The sequence below is a fragment of the Leuciscus leuciscus genome (assembly GCF_965113295.1).
Source record: "Leuciscus leuciscus genome assembly, chromosome: 21".
In the NCBI taxonomy this organism is placed as follows: Eukaryota; Metazoa; Chordata; class Actinopteri; order Cypriniformes; family Leuciscidae; genus Leuciscus; species Leuciscus leuciscus.
The window spans coordinates 11,958,766-11,985,454 of NC_138745.1; the positions used below are offsets into that span (position 1 = coordinate 11,958,766).

Sequence of the window (26,689 nt, forward strand, 5' to 3'; positions counted from 1 at the left end):
TTTAATTGACTCTGAGTCGATTCTTAATTTTGAAAGACAATAACTTTGTCAATAACTTTGTCAATTTTGACAATAACCAAAATTATTTGGGTTTTGGGTTATATTGGGTACAAAAGGATCAGTCATATTGCGTTCCAAAACGGCCTATTATGGATAATTTGTTTTTAGTGCAAGACTTTTTAGATATTTGTAATGGTTTCAATGTGAATGTTGGGGCGTTGCCCTGGATCAAGAGAAGGCTTTTGATTGTGTTGATCACAATTATCTTTTTAATGTATTGAAGGTTTTTGGTTTTGGTGAAACATTTTTTAGTTTGATACAGTTATTATATAGTGTTGCATAATGTATGGTTAAGATAGGGGGTGCTTTGAGTCAGCCAATTCCTATTTTAAGGGGTATTAGGCAAGACTGTCCATTGTCTGGTCAACTATATAGTTTAGCAATTGAGCCGCTGCTTTTTAGACTTTGAGAAAGATTGTCAGGTTTTAATGTGCCTGGTTTTTCTTTAGACTCAAGAATGTCTCTCATAAATGATATTACAGTTTTTGTAAATCATGCTGAAGATATTAAGTGTCTATCTGAGGTACTCAGTCTTTATGACAAAAGCTTCATCAGCTAAAATGAACTGGGCAAAAAGTGAAGCTTTTTGGGCGGGTAAAGGGGAGTTTGAGAGTCTCCCAAAGTTACCTGGAGACCTTAAGTGGGGTATAGAGGGACTTAAATTGTTGGGGGCTTTCCGGTTACAAGCAGCTCAGAAACTGTTGCTTCTGTTCTTCTCATGCGGGTCAGAGGTATGGGATTGGACAAACATTTGCTCTAAATGGAGCTCCAGAATGATGTCCGTGTGAATCTGAATTTTTTTTTTAAATCAGTTCTGGAAGCATGGAAGGTGTTTACCCTTTCACGTACATCAGATACGCATGCTGGATTATGGCTTTTTGAAGAGCCACTTTTTCTTAATGACTTTTTACCGTCAAGACGTGTGTCTGGTCCCAGTCTGCGTGCATGTTTAACTGCTGCTGGATGCACAAAGCTGGGACATATTTTGACCAGCTTAGAGGAATTGAGTGAAAGGACTGGGGTGAGATCTTTGCGGCTGCTGAAACAAGCTACTACTGAAATATTCAAGTCTTTGCATGTGCATCATAAGATTTTGACAAATGACTCTGTAGCAACTGATCAATGGAGAAAGGGGGTTCGTTGTGTTTTCCCTTCTCTTAATGTGACTATTGCGGTTGGAGAATGGCAAGATGATGTGAAGTGTCTTTTGTCTTTTGAAACCCCTCAGCTTGTAGTTTTTGAGGAAGTAGGGGGAAAAGCCCTCTATATTTCCTGTGTGAAGGCATCCAATGCTGGTCTTTTGAATGGACTTCCTTCAACTAAATGGACTGATTTTTTTTAAACCATTTCTTCCCCTGGTGGTCCTTATACAAACGCCCAATTGACAAAAGAATGGGTGACCTTCAGTGGAGGATTGTACATGGGGCGATAGCCACAAACAGATACGTGGTGCACATTGAACCTTCTGTAGGGGTGGGTTGTCCTTTCTGTAAAGAGGTTGAAACGGTTTTTCATTTATTTGTACAGTGTGCTCGGCTAAATAATTTTGTTTTCATTTTTATCTCAATGGTTCATTGAAATTGGTGAAGCTTTCTCTTTTGAAATGTTTATATATGGTCCAAGGTATACAGAAAAAAGGAACAGTCAGTTGACTTTATAAAAAAAATTGTAATATTATTGTGAACACCTTATTGTTTCAAAAGGTGTATTTAAATTAAATTATCTCTCTCTATCTCTCTATCTCTCTTTCACTCTCTCTCTCTCTCTCTCTCTCTCTCTCTCTCTCTCTCTCTCTCTCTCTCTCTCTGTTCAGTTGATTGCTCAATTCTGATGGACACATTTTGCAATTGCAGTTAGAGATACATTTCGCAATGATTGTACTATTGCAATGTTTGAAAGTTTGAAAGTGTTGTGAATCTTCTTCAATCTCACTAATTTGTAATGCTCTATGGCCGGGACAGATTTATTCAAAACATAATTTAATTTATGATTTGATTCAAGCATGAGCCAGTGAAAAACATTAACAGGATTAAGCTACAGAGTTCAGAGGTGAACATGGCAATTATTTTGTAACCTGCCCTTTTCTTCCTGTTTATATGTTGCATAAATATGACTCAATAAGTTTGACTTCTCTAAGGTAACTTGTCTTGGTGTGTCTTAATGACAAAAACATATTTCTGCATCAGATAAGAAACCCTTTTTTTTACAGGAAATATTGCTTGTGCACAGAGTGATCTGGTATAAGAAAAAAATATTTTTGATGTTTTAGCTTGTTGATCCCCTAGCAGGCAAGAGTATCAGAAACAGACCAAAAAAGGGACTTGTGAATTGAGCCCAAAATGAGAATTCCTGTAAAACTCTTCGGCTTCGTCTTTTGGTTGTTTTCCTTGAATTGTGCCCAATGTCAAGGCAAGTGATTTTTTTGTTATTGTTATTTAATTAAATGTCTTTATTATTATTATTATTATTATTTATTTTTTTATATATTTTTTAAATTATTATTATTATTATTATTATTATTATTATTTATTGACTTAAATATTAATGGAATATTATATGCACTTCCCAAACTGTAGCTTTAGAGAGTGTTGACTAGTTGTGCATGAATTTCAGCATTTAATGTACATGACAGTTATGTCTTTGTGTAATGTTTGTTTGTGCTTCTCAGAATGTCTTCAAAAGGACATTACATATGAAAACATTGAACCAGATGCGAAAGCTTCATACAGTGATGGTGAAACATTGAAAGTGAAATGCATGACAGGTTATACTGGCATGTATAAATTAAATTGTGAAAAAGGAAAATGGAAGACAGTCGTTGAGCGACCATGTGCAAGTGAGAATATGGACAATATGATGACCACATAATTTTATTGGTTATAAAATCAATGTCATTATGCATGCAGAGTAAAACTTGGTTGATTTCTGCAGAGAAAAAATGTAGTCAACCAGGGGACATAGCAAATGGTGATTTTAAACTTATAAAGGGGTCGGAGTTTGTTTTTGGAGCAACAGTGTTGTATACTTGCAAGAAAGGGTAATTGTGCTTTATGCTTTTTATTCTAATGTATGAAATGCAATTCTATCCTTTTAACACTCTTTGAACTTGTAAAAAGTGTAAAAACATTGTGTTCACAGGTTTGAAATGACAAGCAGAATCAATCAGCGTACCTGCAGATTTGAAGGATGGGATAATACTCTCCCTGTGTGTGAGGGTACGCTTTCTTGAAAGTCACTATTTTCCTTTTTTGTCTTTTGATTTTTCTCCATCATATACTTCTGATAGTGACCCGTAAGCTACAATATTCAACAGAATTATAATTTCAATGATTGGTTTGTTGGTTTATTTATTTATTTTCATATTTCTTTTTTTATTACCTAGCTGTGAAATGTCCAGCCATTCGCACAGACGGAGGTGTGACTGTATCAGGCAACACAGACGAGGGAAGTTATGGTGATTTAATTCACTTTGAGTGTGTATCTACTGACAAAAAGATAGATGGAAGTAGTGACATTCACTGCACAGAGACGGGCGAATGGAGTGATTCGGTTCCAACGTGCAAAGGTTCATTCCATTGTTTAATTTATTGTTTGTTCGTATCTTCACCCACTGATCACAGATTTCTGTGCTTTATTCAATGCAACAAATTTACCTATTCCTCTTTCCTTTGCTTTTCACACAGAGATAACATGCGCAGCACCTGTTATACAAGATGGTTATGTTGTTGAGGAAATGCAAAAATACCAGAAAGATGCCAGATTAAAATACGAATGTTTTAAAGGGTTCAAGCCAAGAGAGGGAATTCCCAAATGCTCTAAATTTGGCTGGACTCTGAAGCCAGAATGTGATGGTAATGCACCATTATTATTACATAATAAACAAATCATATGGGAAATAATATTAAAATCCTTCTATCCATATGTCTTTCATTGTGCGAAAAACCTGCGTAATTTGGAAAATATACAATGAAACATTCTAAAAATAGATTAACCCATTCAAAATTGCTCATTTAAAAAACAAAATTGCAAATCAAGCATAAGTTAACATATCACTAAGTTAAATCTGGTTAATTATCGAAAAAATTTGTTTTTCCCATACATTAAATAAAATATTTGTCTGATCTTAGTTAGTTTTTTTTTTTTTTTTACAATAAAAGGTGGAACTTGATGAATGCAGCCAACACACCAATTTGTAAAACATGCTGTAGAAAGGGTCCAGTTGATGTTGATTTCTATGTTTTAATTGAAAGGAAAAAAAATTGCTTGTTATTTTTTTATTGGGGGAAATCATGAGGCAACAGCATATGCATGCAAAGTGTGTGACACGGCTAGCGTTATTATTTGGTAACTACAAAATCAGCTAATAACCACTTACTACTTACGAATAACTACTTACTACTTGCTTAATTTTCAGATAATAGTTTAGCAAATATATCTAAATGTTCTCAAAATAGAAAATGTGCCTCTAATACTTATTTAAGGAAAACAAATTGTACTCTATTAGTAGGAAGCTATTTTTATTTTTTTCCATTTTAGGATTTTTTTTATTTTATTTCTCAGAATCATTTGTTTCCTGCAAATGACAAAGCATGCAAATCCAGTTTCACACATATTTGATCTCTTTTTACCCTTATTTCTACATAATTATGTCTTGTACAGAAGTAACGTGTGAGCTTAAGTCAACCACATATGGAGTAGAAAAGATCACACCAGAGGGTAAAACTATTTTCAGAGCTGGAGAAAGAGTGGAGATCACCTGCGCTGAAAAATACTGGATTTTTTTTACAAAAGAAATCACCAAATCATTTAAATGCCAAGATGATGGGAAGTGGGATATGGAGCCTGTTTGTCAGGGTAAGATTATAGAGAAACACTTCTGGATTACGATCTGAATTTACTGCATGCTACTAAAAATAATGCAAATCTTGTTTCAGATATTAAATGTGAAGTTCCACATGACCAGCATGTGTCTAGGCCGTACTATTACTTCAGTGGAGATATGAAATTTGGAGAAAAACAATATTACTTTTGCATGTCTGGTTATGATCAAATGGCAGCAGAAGCCACATGCACACGAGACGGATGGACACCAAAACCACTGTGTGTTGGTATGTTCTGACATTAAATCTTACAATTTGTGCATATAATATGAATTCAAATTAGTATGATGGAATTTTTTTTAATTATTATTATTTTTACAGAAAAAATGTGTGCAGCACCAAACATCGCAAATGCAAAGATTGTGGGAGAACAGAGACCAAAATACAAAATCAGTTCAAAAATACAATATAAGTGTAATCCTGGGTTTGAACCAGAGCAGCCTGTACAAATCACCTGTAATTCCCAGACTGAATGGACAGGCATACTGCAATGCACTGGTATGTTAGTTACGTATGATATAGATATGAGAACTTTTTCTTATGATAGTGCTTGTCAAATGGAGAATGGCACATCCCATTCCCTAAATGTGTCTGGCTAGCAACAACCCAGAATAACCTAGCAACAGCATACAATGTCTAATTTATATGTAGTTATAATATATTATAAAGAAGAATCCAACCAAGATCTCTTCAATACAGAAAGTCATTTTTAAAAACATTTTAGAATACAAAAATTCTTATATTAATAATGTGCATTACATTAATAACATGTTCTATGGTTTAAGGCCATAAAAAAGCCATGTGGCTGATATTGAGATTTTTTAATGCCACATTTTCTTGTTGTTGAAAATAGTCTAAAAATAAAATAATAACTTTGCTTTTCCTTCAGAAAAGTGTGGGCTACCACCAAAAGTAGACTTTGCAGATACAACAAAAATGACAAAAAATGAATACAATTCAGGGGAGAAAGTTGAATACAGCTGCTTTTATACATACACACTGGATCAGCATCACCCCTACTCCAAATACCTGACCTGTGAACAAGGCCAATGGAGAGGGAAAATTAGGTGTTTAAGTAAGTGAGAAAATGGACAATATGATGTTGATTTCTATGTTTTAATTGAAAGGAAAATGTTTTGCTTGTTATTTTTTTATTGGGGAAAATCATGAGGCAACAGCATTTGCATGCAAAGTGTGTGACACGGCTAGCATCTACAAAATCAGCTAATAACCACTTACTACTTAAGAATAACTACTTACTACTAGCTTAATTTTCAGATAATAGTTTAGCAAATATATCTAAATGTTCTCAAAATAGAAAATGTGCCTCTAATCCTTATTTAAGGAAAACAAATTGTACTCTATTAGTGGGAAGCTATTTTTTTTCTTCCATTTTAGGATTTTTTTATTTTATTTCTCAGAATCATTTGTTTCCTGCAAAAGACAAAGCATGCAAATCCAGTTTCACACATATTTGATCTCTTTTTACCCTTATTTCTACATAATTATGTCTTGTACAGAAGTAACGTGTGAGCTTAAGTCAACCACATATGGAGTAGAAAAGATCACACCAGAGGGTAAAACTATTTTCAGAGCTGGAGAAAGAGTGGAGATCACCTGCGCTGAAAAATACTGGATTTCATTTACAAAAGAAATCACCAAATCATTTAAATGCCAAGATGATGGGAAGTGGGATATGGAGCCTGTTTGTCAGGGTAAGATTATAGAGAAACACTTCTGGATTACGATCTGAATTTACTGCATGCTACTAAAAATAATGCAAATCTTGTTTCAGATATTAAATGTGAAGTTCCACATGACCAGGATGTGTTTAGGCCGAACTATTACTTCAGTGGAGATATGGAATTTGGAGCAAAACAAAATTACTCTTGCATGTCTGGTTATGATCAAATGGCAGCAGAAGCCACATGCACACGAGACGGATGGACACCAAAACCACTGTGTGTTGGTATGTTCTGACATTAAATCTTACAATTTGTGCATATACTATGAATTCAAATTAGTATGATGGAATTTTTTTCATTTTTTCATTTTTTTTTTTTTACAGTTAAAATGTGTGCAGCACCAAACATCGCAAATGCAAAGATTGTGGGAGAACAGAGACCAAAATACAAAATCAGTTCAAAAATACAATATAAGTGTAATCCTGGGTTTGAACCAGAGCAGCCTGTACAAATCACCTGTAATTCCCAGACTGAATGGACAGGCATACTGCAATGCACTGGTATGTTAGTTACGTATGATATAGATATGAGAACTTTTTCTTCTGATAGTGCTTGTCAAATGGAGAATGGCACATCCCATTCCCTAAATGTGTCTGGCTGTGTGACTCAGCTAGCATTATCATTTGGTAACTACAAAATCAGCTAATAACCACTTACTACTTACGAATAACTACTTACTACTTGCTTAATTTTCAGATAATAGTTTAGCAAATATATCTAAATGTTCTCAAAATAGAAAATGTGCCTCTAATACTTATTTAAGGAAAACAAATTGTACTCTATTAGTGGGAAGCTATTTTTATTTATTTTTTCTCAGAATCATTTGTTTCCTGCAAAAGACAAAGCATGCAAATCCAGTTTCACACATATTTGATCTCTTTTTACCCTTATTTCTACATAATTATGTCTTGTACAGAAGTAACGTGTGAGCTTAAGTCAACCACATATGGAGTAGAAAAGATCACACCAGAGGGTAAAACTATTTTCAGAGCTGGAGAAAGAGTGGAGATCACCTGCGCTGAAAAATACTGGATCTTTTTTACAAAAGAAATCACCAAATCATTTAAATGCCAAGATGATGGGAAGTGGGATATGGAGCCTGTTTGTCAGGGTAAGATTATAGAGAAACACTTCTGGATTACGATCTGAATTTACTGCATGCTACTAAAAATAATGCAAATCTTGTTTCAGATATTAAATGTGAAGTTCCACATGACCAGGATGTGTTTAGGCCGAACTATTACTTCAGTGGAGATATGAAATTTGGAGCAAAACAAAATTACTCTTGCATGTCTGGTTATGATCAAATGGCAGCAGAAGCCACATGCACACGAGACGGATGGACACCCAAACCACTGTGTGTTGGTATGTTCTGACATGAAATCTTACAATTTGTGCATATAATATGAATTCAAATTAGTATGATGAAATTATTATTATTTTATTTTTTTTACAGTTAAAATGTGTGCAGCACCAAACATCACAAATGCAAAGATTGTGGGAGAACAGAGACCAAAATACAAAATCAGTTCAAAAATACAATATAAGTGTAATCCTGGGTTTGAACCAGAGCAGCCTGTACAAATCACCTGTAATTCCCAGACTGAATGGACAGGCATACTGCAATGCACTGGTATGTTAGTTACGTATGATATAGATATGAGAACTTTTTCTTCTGATAGTGCTTGTCAAATGGAGAATGGCACATCCCATTCCCTAAATGTGTCTGGCTGTGTGACATGGCTAGCATTATCATTTGGTAACTACAAAATCAGCTAATAACCACTTACTACTTACGAATAACTACTTACTACTTGCTTAATTTTCAGATAATAGTTTAGCAAATATATCTAAATGTTCTCAAAATAGAAAATGTGCCTCTAATACTTATTTAAGGAAAACAAATTGTACTCTATTAGTGGGAAGCTATTTTTATTTATTTTTTCTCAGAATCATTTGTTTCCTGCAAAAGACAAAGCATGCAAATCCAGTTTCACACATATTTGATCTCTTTTTACCCTTATTTCTACATAATTATGTCTTGTACAGAAGTAACATGTGAGCTTAAGTCAACCACATATGGAGTAGAAAAGATCACACCAGAGGGTAAAACTATTTTCAGAGCTGGAGAAAGAGTGGAGATCACCTGCGCTGAAAAATACTGGATTTCATTTACAAAAGAAATCACCAAATCATTTAAATGCCAAGATGATGGGAAGTGGGATATGGAGCCTGTTTGTCAGGGTAAGATTATAGAGAAACACTTCTGGATTACGATCTGAATTTACTGCATGCTACTAAAAATAATGCAAATCTTGTTTCAGATATTAAATGTGAAGTTCCACATGACCAGGATGTGTTTAGGCCGAACTATTACTTCAGTGGAGATATGAAATTTGGAGCAAAACAATATTACTCTTGCATGTCTGGTTATGATCAAATGGCAGCAGAAGCCACATGCACACGAGACGGATGGACACCAAAACCACTGTGTGTTGGTATGTTCTGACATTAAATCGTACAATTTGTGCATATACTATGAATTCAAATTAGTATGATGGAATTTTTTTTTTTTTTTTTTTTTTTTACAGTTAAAATGTGTGCAGCACCAAACATCGCAAATGCAAAGATTGTGGGAGAACAGAGACCAAAATACAACATCAGTTCAAGAATACAATATAAGTGTCATCCTGTGTTTGAACCAGAGCAGCCTGTACAAATCACCTGTAATTCCCAGACTGAATGGACAGGCATACTGCAATGCACTGGTATGTTAGTTACGTATGATATAGATATGAGAACTTTTTCTTCTGATAGTGCTTGTCAAATGGAGAATGGCACATCCCATTCCCTAAATGTGTCTGGCTGTGTGACATGGCTAGCATTATCATTTGGTAACTACAAAATCAGCTAATAACCACTTACTACTTACGAATAACTACTTGCTTAATTTTCAGATAATAGTTTAGCAAATATATCTAAATGTTCTCAAAATAGAAAATGTGCCTCTAATACTTATTTAAGGAAAACAAATTGTACTCTATTAGTGGGAAGCTATTTTTATCTATTTTTTCTCAGAATCATTTGTTTCCTGCAAAAGACAAAGCATGCAAATCCAGTTTCACACATATTTGATCTCTTTTTACCCTTATTTCTACATAATTATGTCTTGTACAGAAGTAACATGTGAGCTTAAGTCAACCACATATGGAGTAGAAAAGATCACACCAGAGGGTAAAACTATTTTCAGAGCTGGAGAAAGAGTGGAGATCACCTGCGCTGAAAAATACTGGATTTCATTTACAAAAGAAATCACCAAATCATTTAAATGCCAAGATGATGGGAAGTGGGATATGGAGCCTGTTTGTCAGGGTAAGATTATAGAGAAACACTTCTGGATTACGATCTGAATTTACTGCATGCTACTAAAAATAATGCAAATCTTGTTTCAGATATTAAATGTGAAGTTCCACATGACCAGGATGTGTTTAGGCCGAACTATTACTTCAGTGGAGATATGAAATTTGGAGAAAAACAATATTACTTTTGCATGTCTGGTTATGATCAAATGGCAGCAGAAGCCACATGCACACGAGACGGATGGACACCAAAACCACTGTGTGTTGGTATGTTCTGACATTAAATCTTACAATTTGTGCATATAATATGAATTCAAATTAGTATGATGGAATTTTTTTTTTTTTTTTTTTTTTACAGTTAAAATGTGTGCAGCACCAAACATCGCAAATGCAAAGATTGTGGGAGAACAGAGACCAAAATACAACATCAGTTCAAAAATACAATATAAGTGTAATCCTGGGTTTGAACCAGAGCAGCCTGTACAAATCACCTGTAATTCCCAGACTGAATGGACAGGCATACTGCAATGCACTGGTATGTTAGTTACGTATGATATAGATATGAGACATTTTTCTTCTGATAGTGCTTGTCAAATGGAGAATGGCACATCCCATTCCCTAAATGTGTCTGGCTGTGTGACATGGCTAGCATTATCATTTGGTAACTACAAAATCAGCTAATAACCACTTACTTACGAATAACTACTTACTACTTGCTTAATTTTCAGATAATAGTTTAGCAAATATATCTAAATGTTCTCAAAATAGAAAATGTGCCTCTAATACTTATTTAAGGAAAACAAATTGTACTCTATTAGTGGGAAGCTATTTTTATTTATTTTTTCTCAGAATCATTTGTTTCCTGCAAAAGACAAAGCATGCAAATCCAGTTTCACACATATTTGATCTCTTTTTACCCTTATTTCTACATAATTATGTCTTGTACAGAAGTAACGTGTGAGCTTAAGTCAACCACATATGGAGTAGAAAAGATCACACCAGAGGGTAAAACTATTTTCAGAGCTGGAGAAAGAGTGGAGATCACCTGCGCTGAAAAATACTGGATCTTTTTTACAAAAGAAATCACCAAATCATTTAAATGCCAAGATGATGGGAAGTGGGATATGGAGCCTGTTTGTCAGGGTAAGATTATAGAGAAACACTTCTGGATTACGATCTGAATTTACTGCATGCTACTAAAAATAATGCAAATCTTGTTTCAGATATTAAATGTGAAGTTCCACATGACCAGGATGTGTTTAGGCCGAACTATTACTTCAGTGGAGATATGAAATTTGGAGCAAAACAAAATTACTCTTGCATGTCTGGTTATGATCAAATGGCAGCAGAAGCCACATGCACACGAGACGGATGGACACCCAAACCACTGTGTGTTGGTATGTTCTGACATGAAATCTTACAATTTGTGCATATAATATGAATTCAAATTAGTATGATGAAATTATTATTATTTTATTTTTTTTACAGTTAAAATGTGTGCAGCACCAAACATCACAAATGCAAAGATTGTGGGAGAACAGAGACCAAAATACAAAATCAGTTCAAAAATACAATATAAGTGTAATCCTGGGTTTGAACCAGAGCAGCCTGTACAAATCACCTGTAATTCCCAGACTGAATGGACAGGCATACTGCAATGCACTGGTATGTTAGTTACGTATGATATAGATATGAGAACTTTTTCTTCTGATAGTGCTTGTCAAATGGAGAATGGCACATCCCATTCCCTAAATGTGTCTGGCTAGCAACAATCCAGAATAACCTAGCAACAGCATAAAAAGTCTAATTTATATGTAGTTATAATATATTATAAAGAAGAATCCAACCAAGATCTTTGCAATACAGAAAATCGTTTTTAAAAACATTTTAGAAATTACAAATTCTTATATTAATAATGTGCATTACATTAATAACATGTTATATGGTTTAAGGCCATAAAAAAGCCATGTGGCTGATATTGAGGTTTTTTTTAATGCCACATTTTCTTATTGTTGAAAATAGTCTAAAAATAAAATAATAACTTTGCTTTGCCTTCAGAAAAGTGTGGGCTACCACCAAAAGTGGACTCTGCAGATACAACAAAAATGACAAAAAATGAATACAATTCAGGGGAGAAAGTTGAATACAGCTGCTTTTATAAATACACACTGGATCAGCATCACCCCTACTCCAAATACCTGACCTGTGAACAAGGCCAATGGAGAGGGAATATTAAGTGTTTAAGTAAGTATGAACATGCTACATCATTATCTATATCTCAAAAACATGTTAAGCTTTTCTTACTGTACTGTTTATTTATTTGCCAGTTTGATGTAATCTTGTAGTTGAAGTTGTAGTTCTGGTTCTGATGACTCAATGAATATAAAGTAACACTGACAGTGAGAAGTTGGGTTTGTTTCAGAGCCCTGTTCAGTGACGGTGGAGGAAATGGATAAAAGAGGTATACGGCTGAGATGGGGTGAACAGGAAAATAAAATCTCAACACATGAGGATCAAATCAGCTTTGTATGCCAGAATGGAAAAAATGTCAAAGGCAATGTCAATGACCTAAGACCAACATGTAATGATGGAGTGATGAATTTGCCTCAGTGTGTGTGACAAGCACAAGGAGAATAAAATGTCACTGATGTATCAGCTGTACTAATAAGCCAAAACAAATAAAGCAAATCAAAATAAACCCTTTTCCCAAATCTGTTTATCTGTTTTAGAATTCTTGCAATTAAAACAAAACAAACAAAAAAATATTCTTTTTACCATCACGCAAATATGGGGGGAAAGAAATACATGTGTTATTAAACTCTTTTGGCTCTGGGTTTCCTGCTGAATAAAAAATTAAGAAACCAAAAGAAAAGTTAAGAATTAGAATCTAAAAGGATATTAAGATATATTTAATATGAGTTACAGGCATGTAAACTTTGGGCAAAAAATCACAAGAATGGCTTTTCCCATTTCTGAACTTTCACCGTTGGCATATAATGCAACAAAGATTACTAAAGTCAACAAATTTCAGTAATGGACCTACAAAATATGTAATATAAAAAATAAAAAATGATGCTGTTCTAAAGTAATTTTTAACCCCTGTAATCTGACTCCAAATCTCAGGTGAAAATTGTCATTCTGACCCCCCTCTACAAAACAGTAATTTACTCAGTAAATATACATCCATCATATTTAATATTTTGCCTTTCTTCTTTATTTATGATTGGTTTTCTTCAGAATTATTATTTTTCTTAACAAAATCAAATATTTGAGCCGGGAAAGTTTCTGAAATTTGTGTGGTTTTAACACGGAATGATCCAAATGTGTTTATTTCTGAGAACCTTTTAAACACATTTTATACACACTTAACTGCAGATACTGAAATGACATGCACTGTGTGGTACAGAACAAATATTTTGAGTGTCCCTTGAGTGTACCACGCCCCACCCAAGTCGTGCCCTGGCGATGACCTTGACCCCTTCATGCTAGTGTCACCTTTGACCTTGGGTATCCTCCGGGGCTGAAAATGCCCCATGACCATTGACTAATTGGAATGTCTATGACCTCGTGAGTATAATGAACTTTGACATGTTACAATGGAAGTCATGAGGGTTGTTTTTGAGCTCTGACATCAGGTTGGGTCTGTGTGCCACATGAAGGCATCAGCTCCCTCCCCTCCCACACTCCGCATTCCAGAGCACAGGGGGATTGCTGGGGACAGTGGAAGTGAGAAAAATATGTTTTCTAATAATGAAGTTCAAATTTAACAGAGCATATCATGAGTATGAATCACACACACACACACACACACACCGACACACACACACACACACACACACACACACACACGTATATTTCACAAGATTTCACACTACCTAAAGTTGAAAAACATTCTGTTCTTTAAAAGAATATAAATGAAACGATTATTAGATTAGATTAGATTAGATTAGATTAGATTAGATTAGATTAGATTAGATTAGATTAGATTAGATTAGAAAAACTTTATTAATCCCTGTAAGGGGAAACTCGTTCGCCACCATTGCACATTATAGACATCACAGATAGACAAATAAACATTAAAAAACAACAACAATCAATACGTACAAAAAATGACACAACTTCATTGAAAAACCTAACTGCATTCGGAGTAAAAGACCTTCTAAATCGCTCTATAGAACACCAAGGCATTACTAATCTTCCACTAAATGAACTTTGAAGTCCACTTAAAATACAATGTAGTGGATGACCTTTGTAACACATAATTATTTTTAATTTTGCCCTTGTTCTCTTCTCCACAGTAACCTCAAGTGAATCAGGATTAAGGCCAATGACCGAACCAGCCTTTCTAATCAATTTATTAATCCTATTTTTATCATCTACAGTGATACTACATCCCCAACAGAGCACTGCATAAAACAAAACACTAGCCATGATTCCCTGATAAAAAAAACATAAAGAAGCTTCCTACTTACACCAATAGAACTCAACTTCCTCAAAAAGAATAGTCTTGATTGCGCCTTCTTAAAAACAGCCTCACTATTCTTCTTCCAATTCAGTTTACTGTCCAAATGGACACCAAGATATTTATAAGACTGTACAATCTCTACTTTCTGACCGTTAATAATCACTGGTACTATAACTTCTTTTTTTCTTCTAAAATCAATGATCAACTCTCAACTATCAAATTATATCGTTTGATTTCAAAATAAACATATTTTCTAAATTTACTGAAACGCAGTGCACCAATTATTTTAGTTTTAGATAAACAAAAAAAAAAAAAAAATGATCACCTTACATTTTTAGAGAGTTGAAGAAGTAGCCCCTAACACAACAACATACCACGTATGAATGGGGTTGCCAAATGCAATAAGTTTAAAGTTGTAAAGATCCTGAGTGTTTCCTGATGCGCCTCTCACACCAGCGTTTGACAGTCTGTGAGTCAGAGGGGAGGGGTGTGTTCAGGATGAGACATCGTGAATGTTTTGCTATAGTGCTAAATTTATTTCAAAGTATAATCTTAAAAGTTATTTATAGTTAAAAGTTTAAATTAGATCTTTTAAAAGATGTTTTAAATTAAATTCAATTAATTATTTAAAGTCTTAATAAAAACAAATATTCTACATCGATGGTCTGTGGAAAAACTTGACTTGAACTTAAGTATATTTTTTATTTATCAGGGGTATGTAAAATAATTCAAAATCTGAAGTGTCACAAGTCATCTCACACATGTGAAATGTTCAATAATTCCTTAAGTTGTATCTGTGAGAAAATCACCACACAAAAAAAAAGTCAAGAGGTCAAGAGTTAACCATCAATAGGGTCATAAATAATTTTGACACAAGGTTAATCATAATACTTGCATGTGACCATGTCGGAAAACACAGAGAATGCATGACTACTGCTTACTTCTAATCATAACTTTTTTTTTTGTTTTTTTTTTTGCATATTAACCAAGGGTTCAGGGTTTGGTTGGCGCAATAGTGGTGTATTTTGATTAAATTGCTGACAATCGTTTTGTCTGTTGCAGTCAATACACCAGAAAAGAATGGTGTATATTTTAAGATAATAAATACAATCATAAATCTAAACTTCGCACAGGGATTCAGTTGATCAAGGGATTCTTAAAGTTGTAGGAACTGATTTTCCTGCTACGACAAAAGCTGAGATAAAACTCACCCTGCAATAAAGCAATAAAATGCACCCTGGACAGAAGATCGCAAAGAAAGAGCACAGGACATTGTCTTGTCCAAACTTTTCTCCTTCCTTATCTCTGCATCCCCCTCTCCCTCCTCCCTTCCTCTCCCCCTAAGTCAAGTCACCAAAAGTTAACTAAGAATGTCTATATATCACATATGATGCATCTTGTGAATCAATTGTTTTTCCTTTTCATGTTTGGTATCATTTTAAATGTCTCAGTGCGATTGGTAAAATGGTCTAAATTTCATTGCAGTCATTAGTACTATAAGAAAGATTGAGAACTTAGGAGAATCCTGTTCTCCTCTTTGGGTGATGTCTCTTCAAGATATCTGATAATTCTCTCCTCTCCCCCGAAACCAGGTGCTGGGATACATGATTTGACCCAAAACAACTCTAAATATTGGTATAACCCTTTTGTTCTGGTCTGGGTATTTAAAGGGTTAGTTCACCCAAAAATGAACATTCTGTCAGTAATTACTCACCCTCATGTTTTTCCAACCCTGTAAGACCTTCGTTCATCTTCGGAACACAAATTAAGATATTTTTGATAAAATCTGAGTGCTGTCTCACTCCTCCATAGGCTTCTAAGACACTATAACTTGCTGGCCCAGAAAATGCATTAAAGAGATCGTTAATATAGTCCAAGTGACTACAGTGGCTCAATCTTAAGTTTATAAAGCGACGAGAATACTTTTTGTGCGCAAAAAAAAATAAAAAAATAACGACTTTATTCCACTATTCACTTCCTTCTCGCTGGGCCTCGAGTTTTTTCACGTAGAATAACTGCGTAGCGCGTCTGTGTTATACGTCACACGTAGGCTCACTATTGGCCGACGCTGGTCATGTGTGTCATGTGTGTGATGCACAACACAGAAGCGTTGCGCTATTACACTACGTGAAAAAACTCGAGGCCCAGAGAGAAGGAAATGAATAGTGGAATAAAGTTGTTATTTTTTTATTTTTTTTGCACACAAAAAGTATATTCTCGTCGCTTTATAAACTTAAGATTGAGCCACTGTAGTCACTTGGACTATATTAACGATCTCTTTAATGCATTTTCTTGGCCAGCAAGTTATAGTGTCTTAGAAGCCTATGGAGGAGTGAGACAGCACTCAGATTTAATCAAAAATATCTTAATTTGTGTTCCGAAGATGAACGAAGGTCTTACGGGGTTGGAACAACATGAGGGTGAGTAATTACTGACAGAATTTTCATTTTTGGGTGAACTAACCCTTTAAGGGTAGGTGACAGAGCAGTCTGTGGGAACCTGTAACCAGGGAAAAAAACCCATACAGTGCTGTTTCAGTATTTTCCGTTGGAAAACACTCACACACCACTGTATGTCTCTGTCAGGAATGCATTGCTTACTTTTAGAGTCATCTTTGAGTAATTGATGTCATGTATTTATTATTTCTGAATTGGCTTTTAATCACTTGTGTAAATGGCATGATACATTTTACCTGACACATAAATGTTACATCTTGATTTATTGTGCATTTTTCAGAAATCATTATTACTAGTAGATTAATGTAGTCTGGTGTTTCCGCAACGCTACTCCAGGGTAGATCAAACCGAAGGCACTATGAATGGAGCATGGGGCACCTCATTAAGGAGACCTTCTGATTTCTGACTATCACTGACTTAACATGTTGCATCTTGCGACTATTTCAAAAATTACATCTTTTGGGAAGCATGGGCGGCCGCTTAAGGGTAAAATAGTTTGCACTGCATCCTCTGACTATTTCAGAACTGACTATGGTTGTGATCGTGAGCGCACATTCGCGACGTGATGTCTCAAAGCGATACCGGGTCCTTAATGAATGAATAATTGAAAATATGGGATACCCAGAATAATCAAAGATCTAAATTAATTCATAATCAATATTTATGATTATTTTCTAATAAGAAACACAATCTAAATTTGATTATCATTTGAAATTGGAGTCAGATTAAGCATAGAGCTGAAGTAATATTGAAACTAAAAGTGAACTTCACTGGAGCGCTGAAAAGACATACACACATTGTATAGCTTCGCCCCGCTTTTGGGCCAATGGGTGGTCTTTACAAACGAGATATAGCAGTTACCCATTAATTTCAGGGGAGGTTAAGATCAGGGGCGGCATTTGCGTATGGCAGAGTATGGTAGTTCATAAAGTGGGAGAGAGGCCGCACTATGCTTAAATATGTTTTTATTTGTATTTGCACAGACGCGTTTCGGCGCGTGCCTTCCTCAGTGTGCAACAAAGTAACAATGTAGTCAATCTTATATGCCCACACCCATTACTGTACGTTCACACCGCCGCCGACTTGAGCTGCAAAGAAGCTCTGGCCGCCCTGTCAAGGACGCTTGTCAAAAAAGTACGGGGAAGCTTGTTGAAGCTTTGGCCGCTCTGAAGTCTGTGTCACACCATGAAATGTAAACAGAAAAAAAAACAAGCAATACATTGACACTAGGAACCTTTTATAATGACAGCATTTTTATAACCGTTTTGGTCACATTTGGTCGGGAAAACAAATATTTTGATTAATATGTGCGAGGGAGAGAGAGCGAGACGTATTGTTTGAAGACGGTGAAGGTGAGTGCGCGCGCGCGGCCGGGGCTCTCTCTCTTTTGTAACTGGTCCCTATATGAAAATAACGCCCAAAACGCGACGCCGATGGATTTGGCGCTCCTTGCAGCTGAGAGAAGCCAGCTTCCATTGAAAATGAATGACTTCCGGTAACTTTGGAAGCTCAAGTCGGCGGTGGTGTGAACGTACAGTTACCACACCCATATTACCACAAGCCAATAATGTTAAAGTGGTATCAAGTCAATAATGTCACATTTCAAACAGTCCATTAATGAAAGACAACGGTTGTTATACATATATAAAAAAAAAAAAAATTGAACATGCAATACACATTTGTGTGTTCTATTTATAAGAAACAACTTAGTGACAAATCTTCATTCATCCCATTCGGGATACATGTGTTTAAATTAAAAATATACCAAGCCTCTCGTTGCAGGAGGCGGTTCTCACGGTCTCCCCCTTTTGGAGACCGATTAACAACCTCTAAACCCATGGATTTGAGCATATTTACATCATGTCCCGCAGTGTTAAAATCCCCAAGAGTCCCCAAGAGTATGGTAGTTGCCATACCCTAGCAACTGAGTTCAGCAGAGGACAACGTGTGTGCATTTTTTTGATAGATCGTTATGATATATATGCATCTGTGTAGTTCTTTGTTTGTCATAAATGCAGTTTACAAAATATGATGCTGTAGCAATTCAACACGGTTTCCCCACTGTAAAATCTGGGCTTATTTATTTATGAAATTCCTTTCATCCAAACGGCATGAGACTTTGACTTTTCCTACTCTTGCTATACTTCATACTTCAGTGCAATAAAATTGCTTTAAAAAATATATAATATTAATTTGATAATAAATCCAAAGGCAAAACACGCCATAAGTGACCATTCACGATTGTTTGGTATAATGTGAGGTATATCCTTCGGTAATGTCGTTGTTCTATGTAGGCCTATGCCCAGAGGGAATGCCATACTCTAGGTTTTTGTGAAACACCGCCACTGGTTAAGATTGTGACATTATGTTGACCCTTTCTACATCTCGACAGGAACAAGACAAATAATCACATTCCATTTTCTCCATTCTTCTCATCTTCTTTACGAACATCATAGTGTTGACTGCATTCAGTAAGCTCAACCTTCAACTCTGTTACTCAATTTATTTTAAGAAATAAATAATCATAATATTCCCTAAAATTTTTTTATAAGTTTATCAGGTTGTACAAACCAAGCTTTTTTTTTATCTTATGAATTTTGTTGATTTAATTTGGACTTTGTTATGCTTATTTATGCTATCAAACATTATATTCAAATCAGGGTTTTTAGTATTCAGACATGTCTCAAAGTCTAGTAACAGGGTTGCAAAATTCACAAACCTCAGAAAATAAAACAACTTCTTATAATATTTAGTCAGCATTTTCTGAAGGTTAAGCACAAATAAAATGTAATAAATGTTTTAAGTAATGTTTTGAATATATTCATTGAATGTGCCAAGAATCTGTTATCACATGACAACCATTTGCAAATAAAGACCTTTGAGTTTAACAACTCAGTGTTTACCAAAAGTCTAGCAAGTAAATTATGTCCAGCTTTTTCATTTCCAACTATTTTTTTATTTTTATTTTTATTTTTTGTGAGATAAGGAGGACAACAATTTAAGCAGAGTCAGACGAATACTTTAAGCGTCAAACTCTTCTTCTGCAGCTGTTCAACTGATTGCTCAATTCTGATGGACATATTTTGCAATTGCAGTTAAAGATACATTTCACAATGATTGTACTATTGCAGTGTTTGAAAGTTAGAAAGTGTTGTGAATCTTCTTCAGTCTCACTAATTTGTAATGCTCTATGGCCGGGACAGATTTATTCAAAACATAATTTAATTTATGATTTGATTCAAGCATGAGCCAGCTAGTGAAAAACATTAACAGGATTAAGCTATAGAGTTCAGAGGTGAACATGGCAATTATTTTGTAACCTGCCCTTTGCTTCATGTTTATATGTTGCATAAATATGACTCAATAAGTTTGACTTCTCTAAGGTAACTTGTCTTGTGTGTCTAAATGACAAAAACATATTTCTGCAACAGATAAGAAACCCTTTTTTTTTTACAGGAAATATTGCTTGTGCACAGAGTGGTCTGGTATAAGACATTTTTTTTTGGGACGTTTTAGCTTGTTGATCCCCTAGCAGGCAAGAGTATCAGAAACAGACCAAAAAAGGGACTTGTGAATTGAGCCCAAAATGAGAATTCCTGTAAAACTCTTCGGCTTCGTCTTTTGGCTGTTTTCCTTGAATTGTGCCCAATGTCAAGGCAAGTGATTTTTTTGTTGTTGTTTTTTAATTAAATGTCTTTTTTTCTTTTCTTTTTTTGACTTAAATATAAATGTCATATTATATGCACTTCCCAAACTGTAGCTTTAGGGAGTGTTAATTGTGCATGAACTTCAGCATTTAAAGTACATGACAGTTATGTCTTTGTGTAATGTTTGTTTGTGCTTCTCAGAATGTCTTCAAAAGGACATTACATATGAAAACAAAGATAGTGTGATAGTGACCTGTAAACTACATTATTGAACAAAATTATAATTGGTTTGTTGGTTTGTTTATTTATTTATTACCTAGCTGTGAAATGTCCAGCCATTCGCACAGACGGAGGTGTGACTGCATCAGGCAACACAGACGAGGGAAGTTATGGTGATTTAATTCACTTTGAGTGTGTATCTACTGACAAAAAGATAGATGGAAGTAGTGACATTCACTGCACAGAGACGGGCGAATGGAGTGATTCGGTTCCAACGTGCAAAGGTTCATTCCATTGTTTAATTTATTGTTTGTTCGTATCTTCACCCACTGATCACAGATTTCTGTGCTTTATTCAATGCACCAATTTACCTATTCCTCTTTCCTTTGCTTTTCACACAGAGATAACATGCGCAGCACCTGTTATACAAGATGGTTATGTTGTTGAGGAAATGCAAAAATACCAGAAAGATGCCAGATTAAAATACGAATGTTTTAAAGGGTTCAAGCCAAGAGAGGGAATTCCCAAATGCTCTAAATTTGGCTGGACTCTGAAGCCAGAATGTGATGGTAATGCACCATTATTATTACATAATAAACAAATCATATGGGAAATAATATTAAAATCCTTCTATCCATATGTCTTTCATTGTGCGAAAAACCTGCGTAATTTGGAAAATATACAATGAAACATTCTAAAAATAGATGAACCCATTTAAAATTGCAAATTTAAAAAACAAAATTGCAAATCAAGCATAAGTTAACATATCTTTGATTTAAATCTGGTTAATTATTGAAAATTTTGTTTTTCCCATACATTAAATAAAATATTTGTATTTGTATAAATAGCCAACACACCAATTTGTAAAATTTGAGAAAATGGAATGAGATTATTTACTTGTATTCCTGTCATGCTGTAGAAAGGGTCCAAATGATGTTGATTTCTATGTTTAAATTGAAAGGAAAAAATGTTGCTTGTTATTTTTTTATTGGGGGAAATCATGAGGCAACAGCATATGCATGCAAACTGTGTGACTCAGCTAGCATTATTATTTGGTAACTACAAAATCAGCTAACAACCACTTACTACTTACGAATAACTACTTACTACTAGCTTAATTTTCAGATAATAGTTTAGCAAATATATATAAATGTTCTCAAAATAGAAAATGTGCCTCTAATACTTATTTTAGGAAAACAAATTGTACTCTATTAGTGGGAAGCTATTTTTTTTTCTTCCATTTTAGGATTTTTTTTATTTTATTTCTCAGAATCATTTGTTTCCTGCAAAAGACAAAGCATGCAAATCCAGTTTCACACATATTTGATCTCTTTTTACCCTTATTTCTACATAATTATGTCTTGTACAGAAGTAACGTGTGAGCTTAAGTCAACCACATATGGAGTAGAAAAGATCACACCAGAGGGTAAAACTATTTTCAGAGCTGGAGAAAGAGTGGAGATCACCTGCGCTGAAAAATACTGGATTTCATTTACAAAAGAAATCACCAAATCATTTAAATGCCAAGATGATGGGAAGTGGGATATGGAGCCTGTTTGTCAGGGTAAGATTATAGAGAAACACTTCTGGATTACGATCTGAATTTACTGCATGCTACTAAAAATAATGCAAATCTTGTTTCAGATATTAAATGTGAAGTTCCACATGACCAGCATGTGTCTAGGCCGAACTATTACTTCAGTGGAGATATGAAATTTGGAGCAAAACAATATTACTCTTGCATGTCTGGTTATGATCAAATGGCAGCAGAAGCCACATGCACACGAGACGGATGGACACCCAAACCACTGTGTGTTGGTATGTTCTGACATTAAATCGTACAATTTGTGCATATAATATGAATTCAAATTAGTATGATGGAATTTTTTTATTATTATTATTTTTACAGAAAAAATGTGTGCAGCACCAAACATCGCAAATGCAAAGATTGTGGGAGAACAGAGACCAAAATACAAAATCAGTTCAAAAATACAATATAAGTGTCATCCTGGGTTTGAACTAGAGCAGCCTGTACAAATCACCTGTAATTCCCAGACTGAATGGACAGGCATACTGCAATGCACTGGTATGTTAGTTACGTATGATATAGATATGAGAACTTTTTCTTATGATAGTGCTTGTCAAATGGAGAATGGCACATCCCATTCCCTAAATGTGTCTGGCTAGCAACAACCCAGAATAACCTAGCAACAGCAGTCTAATTTATATGTAGTTATAGTATATTATAAAGAAGAAACCAAGATCTCTTCAATACAGAAAGTCGTTTTTAAAAACATTTTAGAATACAAATTCTTATATTAATAATGTGCATTACATTAATAACATGTTATATGGTTTAAGGCCATAAAAAAGCCATGTGGCTGATATTGAGGGTTTTTTTAATGCCACATTTTCTTGTTGTTGAAAATAATCTAAAAAATAAAATAATAACTTTGCTTTGCCTTCAGAAAAGTGTGGGCTACCACCAAAAGTGGACTTTGCAGATACAACAAAAATGACAAAAAATGAATACAATTCAGGGGAGAAAGTTGAATACAGCTGCTTTTATAAATACACACTGGATCAGCATCACCCCTACTCCAAATACCTGACCTGTGAACAAGGCCAATGGAGAGGGAATATTAAGTGTTTAAGTAAGTATGAACATGCTACATCATTATCTATATCTCAAAAACATGTTAAGCTTTTCTTACTGTACTGTTTATTTATTTGCAAGTTTGATGTAATCTTGTAGTTGAAGTTGTAGTTCTGGTTCTGATGACTCAATGAATATATAAAGTAACACTGACAGTGAGAAGTTGGGTTTGTTTCAGAGCCCTGTTCAGTGACGGTGGAGGAAATGGATAAAAGAGGTATACGGCTGAGATGGGGTGAACAGGAAAATAAAATCTTAATACATGAGGATCAAATCAGCTTTGTATGCCAGAATGGAAAAAATGTCAAAGGCAATGTCAATGACCTAAGACCAACATGTAATGATGGAGTGATGAATTTGCCTCAGTGTGTGTGACAAGCACAAGGAGAATAAAATGTCACTGATGTATCAGCTGTACTAATAAGCCAAAACAAAGCAAATCAAAATAAACCCTTTTCCCAAATCTGTTTATCTGTTTTAGAATTCTTGCAATTAAATAAAAAAATAAAATAAAATAAATTGATTGCAAAAAGCCTGTAAGACCAAAGAGAAAGTTGCAAATAATTATTCTTTTTACCATCATGCAAATACGGGGGGAAAGAAATACATGTGTTATTAAACTCTTTTTGCTCTGGGTTTCCTGCTGAATAAAAAATTAAGAAACCAAAAGAAAAGTTAAGAATTAGAATCTAAAAGGATATTAAGATATATTTAATATGAGTTACAGGCATGTAAACTTTGGGTAAAAAATCACAAGAATGGCTTTTCCCATTTCTGAACTTTCACCGTTGGCATATAATGCAACAAAGATTACTAAAGTCAACAAATTTCAGTAATGGACCTACAAAATATGTAATATAAAAAATAAAAAATGATGCTGTTCTAAAGTCATTTTTAACCCCTGTAATCTGACTCCAAATGTCAGGTGAAAATTGTCATTCTGACCCTCCTCTACAAAACAGTAATTTACTCAGTAAATATACATCCATCACATTTAATATTTTGCCTTTCTTCTTCATTTATGTTTGTTTTTCTTGAAAAAAAAAAAAAATCAAATATTTGAGCCGGGAAAGTTTCTGTAATTTGTGTGGTTTTGACACGGAATGATCCAAATGTGTTTATTTGTGAGAACCTTTTAGACACATTTTATACACACTTAACTGCAGATACTGAAATGACATGCACTGTGTGGTACAGAACAAATGTATTGAGTGTCCCTTATTTTCCTATAAAGAACCACAATTGTCCCTTATTTTCCTTTCCAGAAGTTTTCAACCCCACACTTGAATAAAAATCATATAATACGGATCATGTAAAATGTACATTATCTAAATGAATCTCATTTCTAAATACTAAGTTAATACATTTGATATTACAAAGTGCATGTGACAGTGTGGAAAAAAACAGATAATTAATGACTACTGCTTCAGGGTTTGGTTGGGGCAATAGTGGTGTATTTTGATTAATTACTGACAATCTTTTTGTCTGTTGCAGTCAGTCTACCAGAAAAAAAACATGGTGCATATTTTAAGATAAAAAATACAATCATAAATCTAAACTTCACACAGGGATTCAGTTGATCAAGGGATATAACAAAGTAGATAGCAGTTACCCATTTTGAGCTAAGTGTGAGCAAATATACTGAGTACAATACAACAGTTTTCAAAAATTGATCGCAAAAAGCCTGTAAGACCAAAGAGAAGGTTTCAAATAATAATTATTTTTACTAACATAACGCAAATATGGGGGAAAGAAATACATGTGTTATTAAACTTTCTTTTTGCTCCAGTTCCTGCTGATTAAATGAAATGACTGACAGGTCTATATGTATTATGATCATGATTTATTGGAGACAGAGCAATAATACATAAATAATAAACCTTTTATGTTTTTGTTTTTTTGTTAGTTTTTTTACAATCGAATGGACACATTTCTCAATACTAGGTCATTATTTTTTTAAATGTTCACACAGTTCTCCTAACCATTTTTTTAACTTGACACAGTAGTTAATTCAAATTTAAAATGCACTAAATCTACCAAAACCCTTAATACATTTATCAGATCAAGCCATTCTTCTATAGTACTAGCAAAGGTTGTCACTCTCTACTCTTTAAAATTCACTGCAGTATGTTACATGGTCCCTGTTTACATTACAGTACAAAATTATTCCTAAGTTTCCCCTTTTGGATGGAAATAAAATAGAAAGATTGATAGTGTTCAGCACATCAAATTGTTTTGATAGTTTTTCATTTTTTAGATTCATGATCTAATGAAATTCAAATTTTGATATCCATTATATTTTTATGAACCCTTGAAGTTTCTATGGGGCAATAGCCTACATTAACATTCTATTGTGTAATCAGCCCACAGTGCCCTTTCTATAAAGGTGTATTAAAGCTGACATGCAAGCTTTACTAGTGGTAATGGACTAACAAAACCCTAATTTTGAACAGTTTTTACTGTACCAATTTATTTTATGAACCCTTGAATTTCCCATATGAGCCAATAGAGCCGTCTGTTGCCCAATCAGCCCATTTCACTGTGCCGTTTCTTAACCACGTGTCTTAAAGTTAACATGCAGGATTTACAAGGGGCAATGGAATAACAAAATCCAAATTTTTAACAGTTTTTACCAAAAAAATGTTTTTTTATGGACACATATTAAATGCACATAATGCATAAATGCAATAATATGTGCATTGCAATGCACATATGATTACGGTTGTATTCATTTCACAATGCTGTTTCTTTATAGATTAAGATTTATCTTAATAAGATTTATTTGAAATAGAAATTGTGTGACATTATAAATGTCTTTACTGTTACATTTGATCAATTTAATGCATCTTATTAATATTAATAACACAAATTGTTAATTTATGTAAAAACAAATTGGGCTTTGCACTAGAGGTAATGGTCTAACAATATTACTAATTTTAAACAGCTTTTACTGTAAATTACATTTTAAATTTGCATAGCTATATAAATTACTTGGCTAATGGTTAAAAAAGGGTACCACAGTAAAATGTAAAAAAAAAAAAAAAAGGATTTCGTTACACCATAAAGTCCTTAGCTTTAACGCACCCTCTATAGTGGCAGAGGAAGGGAGTGGGAGCATTTCCGTTGTGTTGTGGCTTGTTTCTTTTGTGTTGTGGCAATTTTGTTGTGTTGTGGCTTGTTTCTGTTGTGTTGTTTAAATTTC

General features: G+C 34.3%; 2 protein-coding genes and 1 long non-coding RNA gene across 13 annotated transcripts in view; 1 reads left to right on the forward strand and 2 right to left on the reverse strand.

Moving 5' to 3' along the window:
* The window catches only part of ccser2b (coiled-coil serine-rich protein 2b), a 435,236-nt gene that overhangs the window by 301,559 nt on the left and 106,988 nt on the right, over nucleotides 1-26,689 (reverse strand). The gene's annotated exons all lie outside the window — the stretch shown is intronic.
* On the forward strand, nucleotides 2,243-23,950 carry LOC309485090 (complement factor H-like). Of its 11 annotated transcripts, none has more exons than XM_082151688.1 (31): nucleotides 2,244-2,469; nucleotides 2,729-2,896; nucleotides 2,992-3,097; nucleotides 3,199-3,275; nucleotides 3,443-3,625; nucleotides 3,744-3,911; nucleotides 4,720-4,914; nucleotides 4,995-5,168; nucleotides 5,262-5,438; nucleotides 5,830-6,015; nucleotides 6,461-6,655; nucleotides 6,736-6,909; nucleotides 7,009-7,185; nucleotides 7,602-7,796; nucleotides 7,877-8,050; nucleotides 8,142-8,318; nucleotides 8,735-8,929; nucleotides 9,010-9,183; nucleotides 9,277-9,453; nucleotides 9,863-10,057; nucleotides 10,138-10,311; nucleotides 10,403-10,579; nucleotides 10,993-11,187; nucleotides 11,268-11,441; nucleotides 11,533-11,709; nucleotides 12,103-12,288; nucleotides 22,201-22,395; nucleotides 22,476-22,649; nucleotides 22,741-22,917; nucleotides 23,300-23,485; nucleotides 23,651-23,950. In XM_082151688.1, the coding sequence occupies exons 1-31, from the start codon at nucleotides 2,400-2,402 to the stop codon at nucleotides 23,860-23,862; spliced, it is 5,364 nt and encodes a 1,787-aa protein (XP_082007814.1). In that variant the 5' UTR covers nucleotides 2,244-2,399; the 3' UTR covers nucleotides 23,863-23,950. The 11 variants fall into 11 exon arrangements, with proteins under 11 accessions (XP_082007820.1, XP_082007821.1, XP_082007822.1 ...); XM_082151691.1 differs by having other exon boundaries at nucleotides 2,246-2,469; nucleotides 23,666-23,950; XM_082151694.1 differs by lacking the exon at nucleotides 11,533-11,709 and having other exon boundaries at nucleotides 2,243-2,469.
* On the reverse strand, nucleotides 12,933-14,948 carry LOC309485091. Its single transcript, XR_014201050.1, has 2 exons — nucleotides 14,840-14,948; nucleotides 12,933-13,755 (listed from the first exon to the last, which is right to left on the reverse strand). It is a non-coding gene; the product is annotated as an uncharacterized lncRNA (long non-coding RNA).

Excerpts from the sequence above, each read along its gene's own strand:
- LOC309485090 (XM_082151688.1), top strand. The coding sequence starts at position 2,400 with ATGAGAATTCCTGTAAAACTCTTCGGCTTCGTCTTTTGGTTGTTTTCC. Across the intron at positions 5,439-5,829 it reads AGGCATACTGCAATGCACTG|AAAAGTGTGGGCTACCACCA; the intron begins GTATGTTAGTTA and ends CTTTTCCTTCAG. Across the intron at positions 22,918-23,299 it reads AGGCATACTGCAATGCACTG|AAAAGTGTGGGCTACCACCA; the intron begins GTATGTTAGTTA and ends CTTTGCCTTCAG.